The sequence below is a fragment of the Vicugna pacos genome, chromosome 6 (genome assembly GCF_048564905.1).
Source record: "Vicugna pacos chromosome 6, VicPac4, whole genome shotgun sequence".
Taxonomy (NCBI): Eukaryota; Metazoa; Chordata; class Mammalia; order Artiodactyla; family Camelidae; genus Vicugna; species Vicugna pacos.
In genome coordinates, this window is record NC_132992.1 from 72,364,000 (window position 1) to 72,377,737 (window position 13,738).

Here is a 13,738-nt window from a genome sequence, read left to right on the forward strand (position 1 = left end):
CTTCTAAATTTATTGACAGCATGCATATACATGCACTTTTATATGTTCCCATATTATTTTTAGCTACTAAAACTGTTTCTATATACTTCAACCCTTTTTCCTCCAGATAAATTAATGCTCCTTTGGAGTTTGAATCAGAACAAAGATGTTATTTTGAATCTGACCAGCAGAGGGCAAACTTCACCCAGGAATTGCCATGTAATTCACTACCCCTTCAGCTTGATAGAGCTTGGCAGTCTACGGATAGAATTTAGAGGTTGGTTTTCATCTTTCTGCTAGACATCTTGTTGATAATGCCAGCAGGAGATCCATGGGCTCTAATATGACCTAAAACCCCAAAGTGCCAAAATTTGGGCGCTTGGGGAGTTCTCAATCATCATGAAAAGAAGGGAGAAGATATGATATCTGCAAATACCTCCTGCACACTAAATATATGAATGACGAGGAACAGGAACCGAGGGGGGAAAGAGTGGGGGCTTCAACTTTCAGGAGAGCTTTCAACGAGGTGGAGTCTGTTAGCCAAAGAAAACTTCAATTCATGAGAAATATCTAGTTTTTAATCAGAATTATAGGAGTGGTGACATTTAGAGCAGAGGGACCCCAGTTAACCAGTCTACTGCCTGATGCTGAATGGGTCAAGATTACATTGTTAGATTTCTCCTTTGCTCAGATCTGGATTTTCACTGTGAAGGCTCATTTGGTGGGTCGTATAACTGATAAAGTAGAGGCTTGGTGTTGGGTGTGCTAGTGATGTGTTATATGATCTGGGACAAATGACCTCCTTTTTCTCATGCCTTGGTAAAATTGACCTCAGTGAGGTTGGAGGCACTTGTGAGATTTTTATTGGACATTTAAGAATTACAAGGGTAGAAAACAAGGCAAGAAAATGGTATTTTGACTGCTTGTCCTGCAGAGGAGTGCTGTGCTTTGAAAATGTGAGGTAGCTTGGCTTTGGTTTAGGTGGTCTTGCATTCCTGCTCTTCCCCTTGCCAAGTGTTTCTTGATGAATTGGGCCCCCAGCTGCAGAGTGTCTTCTTTTTGTCACAGGAGCCTTGGGAGCTCCTCACTGTGGCTTTAATTCTCCTCTCATGGGCAACAAGTGTCAATAGTAACCATTTGTCCCCTTTCACATCCCTCTCCGGTCAGAGGCTGTAGCCCAGAGGTCATGGGCCAGCAGATGGCCTTCCACTCAGACATCAGGGCTCTCAGTGCCTGGCCCTTTGCTAGCGTTTAAGCCTGTGCTGTCTTGCAGCAGGGACGTGAGTCTAGGGTCCAATATGTGCTCTGGATATTAAGAGACTTCAAGGACACTTCCCCCCATTTATCCCAGTTATGTCCCCTGCTAAAATAGGTTAACGGTGTCTAATTAACCACTGAACATTGTCATGCTGCATAAAGATAGCATCCTGGCTGTTCTCTGAGTCGTAGTACTTTATCTCCATTTAGATCTCTGCAGTATTCCATTAACTTCGAGAGCAACATTTTAACTGAGATGATGTCTACATTAGGGACGCCTTTCACCCTCCAGCACGTGACCCATGTAGGCAGCAGCTGAGGCCTTCTGGCTGATGCAGGAGGGCAGGCGGAGGAGAGGGGCTCCGCAGGCGGGGAGGACTTCTACATTGCAGCCCTTCTCTCCCACTGAGCCCCGGAGCAAAACCAAGGATCCAGGACTGGGCCGTGTCTGGCGTGGCTGCCGGCACCGGAGGCTCCAGCGCCATCAAGCTTGTCCTCAGCTGACTGAATCACGCCGGGGAGCGTCAGGGTGGTCTCTTCACAACGGATGAGAGGAAATGCATTCGAGCAAAAGAAGAGCAGGCGAGTACATGGAGAGAAGGGTGACCTGGCTAGACGGGATCGTTCTGCCATGACACAAGCTATCATGTTGTAAATAAAACATACATGATAAATCACATGGAACAATTAAACCAACGGTAACTGCCACATCGTCAGACCTGACAAAACTGCAGTTGAAAGTATGTCCTCGCCTCCTCATGGGAAATATTAATTGGATTTGAAGCAGAGTCTAGACTGAGTGCTTTCCCCCAGCGTAGAGCTGCCTGCCTGCCTGTATCGTGCGGGGGTTGAGAACTGGGATTTGTATTCTGGTCCTCTGGCTTTCCAGCTGGGTGGCTTTAGGCAAGTTACTTTACTTCTCTGAGCCCCAGTCTCCCCATCTGTAAAAGGGAGCAAATGAAATAAGATAATGTGATCAATATACAGGGTAACATGTAATACTATATAGTATATGGTGTTCTATAATAGTACTGTATAAATAAGATTATATAATAACAGTGCCTGGCACCCAACAAGCTCAACGGTGATTAACTACTGTTGTCATCAGCCATCAGCCATCAGCCTGCTTGGGACAGGCTTGTGGGGGCGGGGGCCCGGAAAGGAGCTTTCCCCTGAGGACTGAGGGTGGATTGTGGAGCCAAGGAGAAGCCTAGCATGGGTCGCAGAGAAGCCAGAGTGAAAATCAGAAGGGGGCTGGTTGAGTGTGGAGCTGAAGGACTGGACTTCAAATGAAAGAAGGGAAAACGAGACAGTGACCTTAACCTTGGAATCCTCCACCTGAGAGCTCGATATTTAAAGAACAGGCTGCGTCACGTGAGGCCGAGCGTTCTTAGCAATTTGGAAAGGGCCACGCGGAGAGGACCGTGGTTTCCCCTCTCGCCAAGTCACTGACCTGGTCCAGTGCGTCCCTCGCTGAAAGGCAGGAGGCCAGGGTGCCCTTACTCCTGTCACTCTGTCTCCACAAGGTGGGAGGTGAGGGAGAACATTTACTCTCATTGTCCAAAGTTAAACCTTCATTCTGCAAAATGGCCAAAGCAATCAGCAAGTGATGGAGTAGCTCTTAAAAAGAAACCTGGCATTTAATTAACTTTTCAAAGTGCTGGTTCAGCAACCTCTGTGTTTTACATTTTGAATATTGAACAAGCATCTCTAATCGGATCTGAATTGCTTCTGGGCCTCTCTGGGTGGAAAGCACCTGCTTAGCTTGTATGAACACCACGGAGTCTTGTCTGAAGTTCGGGATAGCCAGCTCAGGGTCACTCAGGAGTGGGGCCTTCGGTCTGTGAAGCCATCTCCTTCCTCCCCTCAGCCTGTAGGTCAAGTCAGTGTTCATTAGCACTTTTGCTCAAAGAAAGTAGGCAACCCAGAAGGACAAAGCAGAAGAGTTTACATTTTGCTGCTTAGCTGTCTGAAATAAGGTTTAGGGCAGCGGTTCTCATGTATGTGATCGGGTTCCATTTCTAGAAGTGAATACCTCAAGGGGCCTGGGGTAGAGCCTAGCACGTGGGCTCTGCAGAAGCTTCCCGGGTGTGATTCTGTTGTGCGCCACTGGTGAGGAGCTCCTGGGGTAAAGGAGTCTCTGCAGCTTTCGGTTAGCGATCTGTTCCCTTCTGTAAGCACAGAAACCCAGGAATGACTGTGAGCGCAGTAAACCCAAACAGGAATCAGGGTGCCCGGGGGCGTCTGACGATCAGTGGGTGTCTGCTTTTGAAAGGGCTGGGGACAACGTGCTTGGAATCTAGGGTGGAAGGTGGGAGATAGGGGTTCTTGTTTCGGCCTCATCACTGACCCGATCTGTTGCTTGGACAAAGCGCACAAGCAGTGGCCAGTGTCCCAGTCTGTGTATAAACTGGTGCTCCTGAACCCTGCTTTGCCTCTTTTCCAGAGCTGATGTGGAGAGAAATGAAAGTCTTTGAAGACTACAGGGAAGTGCTCGATCTCTGTACGGTGGTCTCCCCAGTATTGTAATTGTCAGGTTCCCAAACCTTCTAACAGCCACCTCTAGGGAAAGAGGCACGTGGGCCCTGGGTGCGGTAAGAGGCCAGCAGCCCAGGGCGGAGCTGTCCTCCTGCCACGGGGCTGGGCTGGTCGCACAGTTTCCTCGGAAGTGTGTCTGTGAGGAAGAAGTGGCCCAGAACCCACGGGGCTCTCCCTCAGCCTCCATCCACACCCTGCGTGGGAGGCTGACTTCAGCCCCGCATCCTTCTCTGCTTACTTAACCTGGTGGGCGGTGGTAGACCACCGGGTGCTCATTTATTTTAAACCTGACACCAACAGCTTAAAAACGCACTGTGCGTCATGACTGAGTATATCTGTATATAAAACTGAAAAAAATGTACATAATATTTATCCTTACTATTTGCAGTACATTCTCATCACTGTTCTTTGCTATTGAAAAAAATAAAAAAAGACAAGAAAGGCTGGTGGTAAGCCACCAGATTGATTTCATGATTCACTAATGGGTCTTGACCTGTGGTTTGAAAATCCTTGTGCTAGATGTGGCCTGCAGTGCCTTTGGGGACCGAGCAGGTAAAGTAATCTGTGTTTTGTTTCAGAATAGCACCTTCAGTTGTATCACTGAGATACGTATACAGACTATTTGCATAGTCACCGTTCTGCAAAGAAATGTCCCCTCTGCCAGTTCTCTTAAAGAATGCTGCCCACTTCCCTTTGCTTCGTGACTTTGGGCAGCTGCATGGCTACAGGAAATACTTCACTTGCCTCTTAACTTCTATACAAAAACCAGCAGCGTGGATTCAGTGATCAAGAGCTAGCACTGGACCCCAGCGCCAGGGAGGCTCATGGTGGCCCGGGGGAAGGGGAGGGGCAGCCGTAGCCGACCTTCCCTGTTTTCCGCATGGGAGTGTAGGCCCAGTGTTACCAGGGTTTGTATTTGAAGAATTCAGAAATCTGGATTCTTGTATAAAATCTCTCAATTTGGACCAAAAATTTACAGTAAAACAGAAGAAAATTAAACCAAACCAAAATAAGCAGCTGTGTGGTGCAGCCCAGACTCATCTGCAAGCTGGGTGTGGCCCAGAAGTGGCCGCTGGTTCAGAGGCAGAGCGTTTCATGCCGTTCCTCCTGGGCCCCATCCGCACTCCCGCTGGGCTTTCCGTCTCTGGAACAGAAGGCGCGCCCAGAACCCGCTACTGCTGGCAGAGAGATTGAGAAAGGGAGAGACAGGCGGACAGAACGCCACCTGATGGCATCCCTGCCCTCCATCCTTGAGGGCTCGCTCTTGATCTTGCTCCTTCCTGTGGGTGGCAGTGAGATTCGAGAGTCCTTGGCCCTCCTGGAGTGAGAGCGAGCAGGATGTGGGCTCAGCAGCAAGTATGCTGAATATGGAGCTCGGCCCGTTTTTAGGTGACAAGTGGATAAATGGCAATTAATCAGCCTTCCCCCAAAGAGTGGCATTATCATTATTTCCTTCAGACAAAATCACTGCTACTTTTGGCCATGGCACCTGGCTTAGGAAAGAACAGTTCTGTCGTAACTCCTGAGTGATCAGAGACGGATCTGCCTCTTCTGTAGAACTTGAAGGCGCTGGCCTCGGCTCCCCAGCCTCTCAAATCATGTTGTTCTCTGATCTCGGTTTCCATCCAAGCCCTTCTACTGTTGGTGACACATGACTGGGTCATTCGGACAGTGGATTCCTAGAGTTCAGCTCCGCCGGGACACTTAGAGGCCGTAGTCCCGGGAACACATGAGCCAGGAGCAGAGCCTTCCTTCCTCCCTCCCGCACGGACAGAGGCAGCTTTGTTGGCAGCCTTGGCCCTGCATTTAGGGTTGCTTTGACTTAGCAGAAACCTGCATCATCCGACATCACCACAGTGGGGACACCCTGGGCACCCAGTGCAATTCACCTTCGTGCCCTCCTGCTGCCTCCGAAGGTCCCACTCACCCTCCCACCCCTAGTGGCTCTGTCTCTTTACTTGGCCTTTTGAGAATCAAACACTGCAGCCTGGGAGGCCCCCTGAGTTGTTCCATCTTGTTTTTCCTACTTTACCTACCCATCCCCCTCCCCCACCCCATACTCCAACTTCGGCGAAAGTTTATTCCCTCCCTCCCTTCCTTCCTTCCTCCCTGTGCAGTTATGGTTTACATTTCATAGTCTATTTAGACTTGGGCTAAATTTGTGATTCACTCTTGGGAGGAAGTATTTGCATTTTGTAGGAATTGCTGGTTGGTTTCGATGTAGCTCACAGGTCTTCTCCTGCCTTCAGGCCATTATGTCGTGGCCCAACCTTTGCCCCTGCTCATCATGGTGATTGATTTCTGATTTAAAAGAATTCATAAAAAGCTGAAAACAAACATTCTGTGTTTGGGGAAATTTTCAGACCTACAGAAAAGTCATCTCCGTGGACCCCACACCCAACTTTAACAGTCGTCAGCAGGATCAGTATTTAGGGACCGACTTGGATTAGATTTGCCGGGAATGTGTTTAAGATGCATATTCCTGGGCTCCCCGCCCCCAGACCAGCTGATCCAGAAGTCTCTGGCCACCAGATCCAGAATCTGAATGTCTTAACAACCTTTCCAGATGGTTCTTACACATGTGCAGGTTTGAGAACCAGTGCCTCATAAGCATCTGTGTGAACAGGCCTCCTGCTCGTGGAACGTATTTAGGGCACTATTCGCCCACCGTCACTCACAGGTCTTCAGGCCCTTCGTGTGGAGGATACAGAAAGTCAGGCCCCGAACCTGCAGGCTGAACTGCGTGACTAGTTTGTTCCCTTTTGCTCGAGGGAAGCTGCACATCTTAACACAGCAACTCCAAATCAGACCCGAGGCCTTAGTCCTAAGAAAGCGCTCTGTAAATTGATCAGTTACTTGTTGAAGGAAAGGAAGGCACCATATCATCTATGCCCTTTTCAGTTTTGAGCTTCTTGTTCAACTTGCACTTAAGCTCAATGATTTCACTTGGAGTCATGCTGAAATCAGGTGATAAGAAGGCATTACTGTAATTTTATTACAGTGATTTTGGACCTTGGTCTATAAAGAGGAATCCAGACAAATAAAGTACTTGGGATATGCTAATTTGTCCCCACTTTTGAGACCGCCTCTCTAACATACCACACCAGTGCATGAGACTGGCGGGTTCTCATCAACCTTGTCTTTCTTTTTTTCAGGTCAGGAAGGAGGGCTTCTGAGGAAGTAGAAGAGTATGTTTCCAGTGCTCCTGTGGTATTCTATGGTGACCCTGGTTGACAGTGCAGTCTGGGTGGTCCTGATCTGTTCAGCTTTTGCTGAGCACAGCTTTCAAAAACAGACAGTATGGATCTGGCTGTGGTCTAGGGCTGGAGTCAGGAACACTGAGTCAAGGGTTTGGTTAATGCTGCTTCCTCAACTGAGGGCTGGACTCTGGGTTGACGTTATATCATGTCTCCCACTGCGTGGTTCTTAGAATTGTTTGTTCAGTTACCAGAATACTGGTCCATGAGTTCTGCTTTATCAGTACAGATGGGTGGAAGCCATGCCAGCCTTGTAACCTAGCCTTCGCCTAAGACTTAGGTCAGAAAGAAAGCAGGAGGGTTTCTAGGTAAAGATGGAATGTAAAGTGAGGGCCACCGAATCTCACACCACACCTGCAGGGTGGGCGGGGCATCATACCGTGGTCCGAGTGATGCTGCCAGTGGAATGGTGCACCACATGTCCTGTGCGGCCATACACGGCAGGCCCAGCCACCTGATTAGGTCTGACCACGTTGGTGGAGGAAAGTGGGTCCAGAGACATCTTCATCTAGGAGAAAGAATGGATACGATAAAAATGTGGGTATTTTTTTTTCTGTATTTAAAACTCATTTTCTGCTTTTTTTTTCCTTCTTTTTGGGGGCAGTCACCGCCTCAGACAGCAGAGCCTGGATGGATTGGATGACGAAGGAGGTAAGATGCCCTTGGAGGAAGTCAAAAAGGCTTCCAGAGACGGCCCAGAGCATTTCCTGGGGTATAGCTAAGGCACCGTTTGCTACGGCCTTGCTGGAAACACCCCCAGTGGCCTCAACCTGGCCCATTGTTTTGCGTTTCTGTGCCTTGCAAAGTGATGCTGCCTCTGCCCAGAGTATCTTACTCCCTTCTTTGTCCACCAGCTCTCCTTGTCCTTCATAACTCAGCTGAAGCATCACTTCCTCTGAAATGTCCTCTTCCCATCTCGCTCCCTGTCTGACTCAGGTGTTCTTTCTCTGCTTCTGCAACCCCCCGGGCAAACCTGCGTCATGACAACCACCACCACAGCGCCAACAGCTGATATTTAGTAGGTGCTCATTACACCTCAGGCAGTGTTCTACCCGTTTATAGATGTTAAAGCATTTAGTCTTCACAACAACCCTATGAGATAGTGCTGTTATCATCCCTATTTTATTTTATTTATTTTTTTAATTTAATTTTATTTTCTTCCCCATTTTATAGTGAGAAGGATTAAGTTGCTCACGGTCACGATAGCTAAGTGACTGTCACGCGTTAATGCTTGTTGGCTTGATCGTTCTTCCCACCAGGCTCTAATAATGGTGGACACCGTGGGTTACTTATCTTTGCATCTCCAGGGTATGACACATAGTAGCCACGAGTAGAGACTGACCATGTAAACTAGGGAGAAACAGTTCTAACCGGCCAGCAGCCACGTCACAGCTGAAGCCTGTGTTCAAAACTCAAAAGAAAAGATAAAGTGTGTGTGTACTTTTTACGAGAAACCTACTAGCAGGGAGATTATATCTGGGACCTAAAGGATCAAAGCCTCTTTTTTAACCCACATGTTTACCATTTCCGCACTCCATTCCTTTGTGTGGAACTCACTTTCTATCTGGTATCCTTTTCCTTGTGCCCGAAGCACTACATTTAACATTTTTTATAGAGGAGGTCCTCTGACAATGAATTGTCTCAGCCTTGTTTGTCTGAAAATGTTTTTACTTTTCACCAGATACAGAATTCTGGGCTGACAACTCTTGTTTCTTTTAGGTTTTAGGTTCCTGTTTCATTGTCCTCTGGCTTGCGCTGTGTCCAATGAGAAGTCAGTGGGCATCCTTGCTTCCCTGTGTGCAGTGTGTCTTTTTCTCCTCTGGCTGCTTTTAAGACAGCTTTTCCCTTATCAGTTATTTTCAGCAGTCTGGTTATGATGTGCCTTGGTGTTGTTTACTTTGTGTTTATCCCGCTTAAACTGCCTGAGTCAGTGGATTTATGGTTTTCATCAGAGTCAGAGAATTGTAGCCATTGTTTCTTTTCTTTTTTTTTTAACTGAAATATAGTTGATGTACAATATTATGTTGGTATTGGGTGTACTACCTAGTGACTTGACATTCACATTTATTAATAAAATGATCACCACAATAATTCCAGTAACCATCTGTCCCCATACAAGTTACTACAGTTTTATTGACCATATTCCTTACACTGCATGTTACTTCCCCATGGCTTATTTATTTTAAACTGGAGGTTTGTCCTTAATCCCCTTCACCTATGTCATCCCACCCCACACTGCTTTGGCAACCACCTGTTTATTCTCTGTATCTATGAGAGTTTTTGTTTGTTTTGTTTTATAGATTCCACGTATAAGTGAGATCATAACGGTATTTGTCTTTCTCTGACTTACTTCACTCAGCATAGTACCCTCTAGGCCCATACATGTTGTCACAAATGGCAAGATTTCATGTTTTTTATGGCTGAGTAATATTCCATGGTGTATATACACACATATCTTTATTGATGGACACTTAGGTTGCTTCCCAAATTTCAGCCACCTTAGCCCCTAAACTTTGACATCTGTACCCTCAACGCAGCCAAACCTCCCCGTACTCCACTTGGGGGTCCGCATCCCTGTGCCAATGTCCAGGAAGCACCTCTAGGCAGAAGCTGGGGTGACTGCAGGGCCCACTTCATTTGTTTCCCTTCCCTTGGGAACACAGTGATGTGCTACAGCTTGTCCACTGTGTGACAACAGTTCTGTCTTATATTTTCCTAGTTTTCTAATTGTTCATAGCAGGAAGGCAAGTCTGGTTCCAGTTAGTCTCTCATGGCTAGAAGTGGAGTCCCAAAATCTTTGGTTAACTAAGCTTTGCATGAGACTGCACAGTGCAGGAGAGAATTAAATCTGCAGAACGAGGACAATTCCCTGTGCTTTAGCTACCTCACAGGGTTAGGGCAAGGGTCATAGATGACATTCATGAAATATTCTGGGATGGTGGTTAAAATACAGATTCCCAGGCCCCCCATAAAGCAGAAGCTGGAGTTGGGGCCCAGGGACCTGCATTAATTTCAGTAAGCTGTCTGGGTGAGGATTTTGCACACTGAAGTTTGACAGCCCTGCTCTGGTACCTCCAAAGCCAGGACTGAGGCCTGGGAGGAGGGGAGTTGTGTGAAAGGTACTTCTGCCTCATCTCATTTGAAAGGGGTTTTAAGGGAGAAAGGTAGTCACTGGGGGTCAGGAGTCCAGTCTACACTCTAGGAGTTAGGGCTATAAGCCTGCTCCCATCATCTGTGAGCACTTTTCTTTGCTTCTTCATTATCTCTTGTTGACAAGTTCATTTCTCTCTGCCACATGTTCGTCCTTAGCTCTACCCATTAATCTCCTCTCAGTGCCCAACTTCTCCACCCACTGGTGACTCCCAGTGACTCTGTTTGGTAAGGTGTCCTACACTTCTGTTCCCGGAGTCTGTGTTCCCAGACACGTACCTGGATGCCCTCTGCCAGGGCTGCACTGTCAGCTCTGATGCTCCGTGTTGGTGTCTGCTGCCACCACTTCTGGTCCACCTGTCCTCACAAACTGTCTGTGGCTTCAGCCACTGGTTGCATGGGGCAGCAGGGTAACCACCCAGAAGGATGTTCCAATGGACTCCAGGAGGCAGGGTCCCTACTAGACGTGAACAAAGTGGCTAGATGGTCAAGACGCAGTGCGCTTGGACGTTGTGGCGTGGATTAAATTCACGGTCCACAGAAGGTCACCTCAACTGGTCTTCCCCACGCCTCTCCCCATCCTACCTCGGACTTCTTGCCAGCCCCCCTCAAAGGACTTCTGAAGTCCTACCTTCTCCATTTTTTTCAACGTGTGAAAGTGCTGCATTTCAAGGATCAACTGTTAAATGTCTAGCACAATCCTCTGAGTACTGAAGTTTACACACATCATAGACGCACTATCAGAAGGTTGTGTTGGTGGCCGCTGTGGCATCATAACATTAGAATCAAACTTTTGCATCTTTAAGCCACGCTATAGGCCATCTTGTCCAAACTTGCCACTTGACATGTTAAGAGATTGAGACTTCGAGGTTTTTATACAAAATAGCAGGACTCAAAGGGGAGCTCTGGTCTTCTGACTCTCAAGGGAATACTCTGCTCTCATACCGTGGCATCCACCAACATCATAGTTATCACCATCACCCAAACACTTACCGTGTGCTGGCTACTAAGCCTATTTTACTCCCCCCCCCAAAACAAATCTGTAGGAAAGTTTTTAAAATCAATTTTATTGAGGTCTAATTTATGCACATTAAACTGCATCCATTTAAAGTGCACAGTTTGAACATTTTTATTGAGTATATACCCTGGGAAGCCGCCACCACCATCAATATACAGAACATTTCCATCGTCCCTGGAAGTTTCTCATGCCACTTTTCCAGTCCATCCTTCCTCTGCCCCTGTGTCCAGGCAACTACTGATCTAGAGTGGTTGCATTTTCTAGAATTTTATATACATTGAATCATATGTATGTGTGCTTTTGTGTCTGGCTTTTTTCACACAGTGGAATGATGTTAAGATTGAGCCCGGTTTTGGGGGGGAGGGTACAGCTCAAGCTGTAGAGCGCATGCCTAGCATACCTGAGGTCCTGAGTTCAATCCCCAGTGCCTCCGCTGAAAAATCAAATAAATAAATAAATAAAAACTAAATTACCTCCCCCTGCATAAATAAATAAGTAAGTAAGTAAGTAAGTAAATAAATAAAATAAATAAAAACTTTAAAAAAAACCATGAAATTTGAGAAAAAAAAAAAGATTGAGCCCGGTTGTTGCAGGTATCATTAACCTGCTCATTTTTATTGACAATTTTCCATTGTATGGACATACCACATTTCAGGTATGTATTCACCTGTTGAAAGACATTTTGATTGTTCATTATCCCCATTTTAAAGATGAGCAGACTAAGGTGAAAAAAGTTAACCTTGCCAGAGGTCACACAACTAGCAAATGACAGCACCAGGATTTGGAAGGCATCTGTGCTCACCGTTCTATCACCAGTGCAGCACAGCCCAGCACCAGAATTCGAATGCAGATCTTGGCCCCCAAGTCCTTGCTCTTGACCTCTGGTCTGTAACAAATGGTCCAAACCTCTGCCATGTTGGCATCTCCTTGCACAGGTTGATTGTGTTAATGTCAGCTCCCAGGTGTGTAAGATAGAATGCTAGCATGATTGATAGGATGCTTAATACAATTTCATTAACGAAGGAGAGAAGAAAGTTATCTATTTTCAGAGAATACCTCTAGTATTCCTTTCCCCTTCATAAACTTGGAATGTGAAATTTGTGACTTGGCCTTTATTTTGGCTCTGGAGGTTTGAAGCATAAAATCCTTTCTTGTCGGAGAGTGCACTTGCTGTTACCTTCTAGGAAGGATGCCTCCTCCCTGGCATAAATCTGTTTTCCATGCAGTTGTGCCTGAGTCCTTTAACGGAAAACCAGTTCATATGTTACACTTCACACTCAACTTAGTCCATTTCACTATATGTGAATGTTTAGAATCCATTATGCAGTAAGAATCATATGTTACATATAACCAGTTTCCAGAATTATCTTTGCTCAGGGAATTACTTGGTTGGCTAGTGAAGGCTGCTCCTTTGAACTCAGAATAACCAGTGGGTGGGGAGACTCCATGAATGACTGCCCTAAACCATCCATGGTCGCTCATTCAGTAGTGACATTAAACAGATCTCTAGCCACCTGTAAGGGAGCCAGCTGGGTCCCTTAGTAAAATCACATTCAGGTTCTTTGAGGTCATCCATGAGAAGCATTATCATGTGGGAAGGGGCTGCTCTTCTCCTGGTGCTTGGTAGGGGTGGGTGATTGGCAAGCAGTCTCAAAGGAGAAGATGAATCTCAGCGAATAGAAATGAGGAGCCGAGGTCCAGGGCACCCTCCAGGCAGGTGGTCTGCTCCCATCTCCTTGGAGGTGAGCCTTCGCTGAGGAAAGCCAGTGCTGCTCCGATGCTGGAGCTGGTGATGAGGCAGACAGCCCTGGCCGTCCAGGAGCCTCGATCTAGTGAGAACTGCCCTGCTTTCTTGCCTCCTCAACTCTTATAGAAAACTTTGAGGAGCCATGTCTCTCGAGATATATTTCTCAGCATTCAGTCTCCCTAGCTTCGCTCTTGACACACATCACTTCTTCTTCCCTGGAGAAGATGTGGAGGGAGACAAGAGAAGCACTTCCTCCCTCCATTGATGCCTCAGGCTTCTGAGGGAAGAGGACAGAAAACAAAAGAAGGATGGAGCTGTTGAGAGCAGGTGTGTTTTCAGAATGAGAAGCGGAGAGTGAGTGCCATGTCGAGGTGGTTTGGGGATCTGCTGGTTAACCTAATGTATTGCAATGGGATTATTTGCAAGCAAGGCAGGCTATAAGCTCAAATGTTTTGGGGGGCCAGGCAGGTAATGTAAACACATGAAACAGCAGAAGTTTATGACTATAAAGAATGTTAGGGCCTGTGGTGAACCCAGAGGGGAGATGCCATGGCCTGAAAGTTTTCAAATTCATATTTCAAAAAAATGACAGAATTGTTAAACATCACTTTATGAACGGAACAAAATGCATCTGCAAGTTGGATTAGGCCTCTGGGAAGTGATTTGCAAATCCTTCATAAGACCTTGGAGGGCCCTGCTCTAAAGGAAGACAGGATCTTGTTGGGGAGACAAGACATGAAAGATGGAAAGCTTTACAAGAGTTAAGTGGCTAAGACAACAGAGTGATGAGCG

At 46.8% G+C, this 13,738-nt stretch overlaps 1 protein-coding gene across 5 annotated transcripts in view; it reads left to right on the forward strand.

Annotated features, from left to right (window-relative positions):
* The window catches only part of IFT43 (intraflagellar transport 43), a 77,757-nt gene that overhangs the window by 47,510 nt on the left and 16,509 nt on the right, over nt 1–13,738 (forward strand). For 4 of the 5 annotated variants that reach the window (XM_072963460.1, XM_006206094.4, XM_072963461.1 and 1 more), the window contains 2 exons: nt 6,930–6,962; nt 7,636–7,682. In XM_072963460.1, coding sequence (XP_072819561.1) covers nt 6,930–6,962; nt 7,636–7,682 — 80 coding nt within the window. Of the gene's footprint in view, nt 1–6,929; nt 6,963–7,635; nt 7,683–8,750; nt 11,295–13,738 lie in introns of those variants that run through there. The other variant, XM_072963463.1, reaches the window with a different exon arrangement.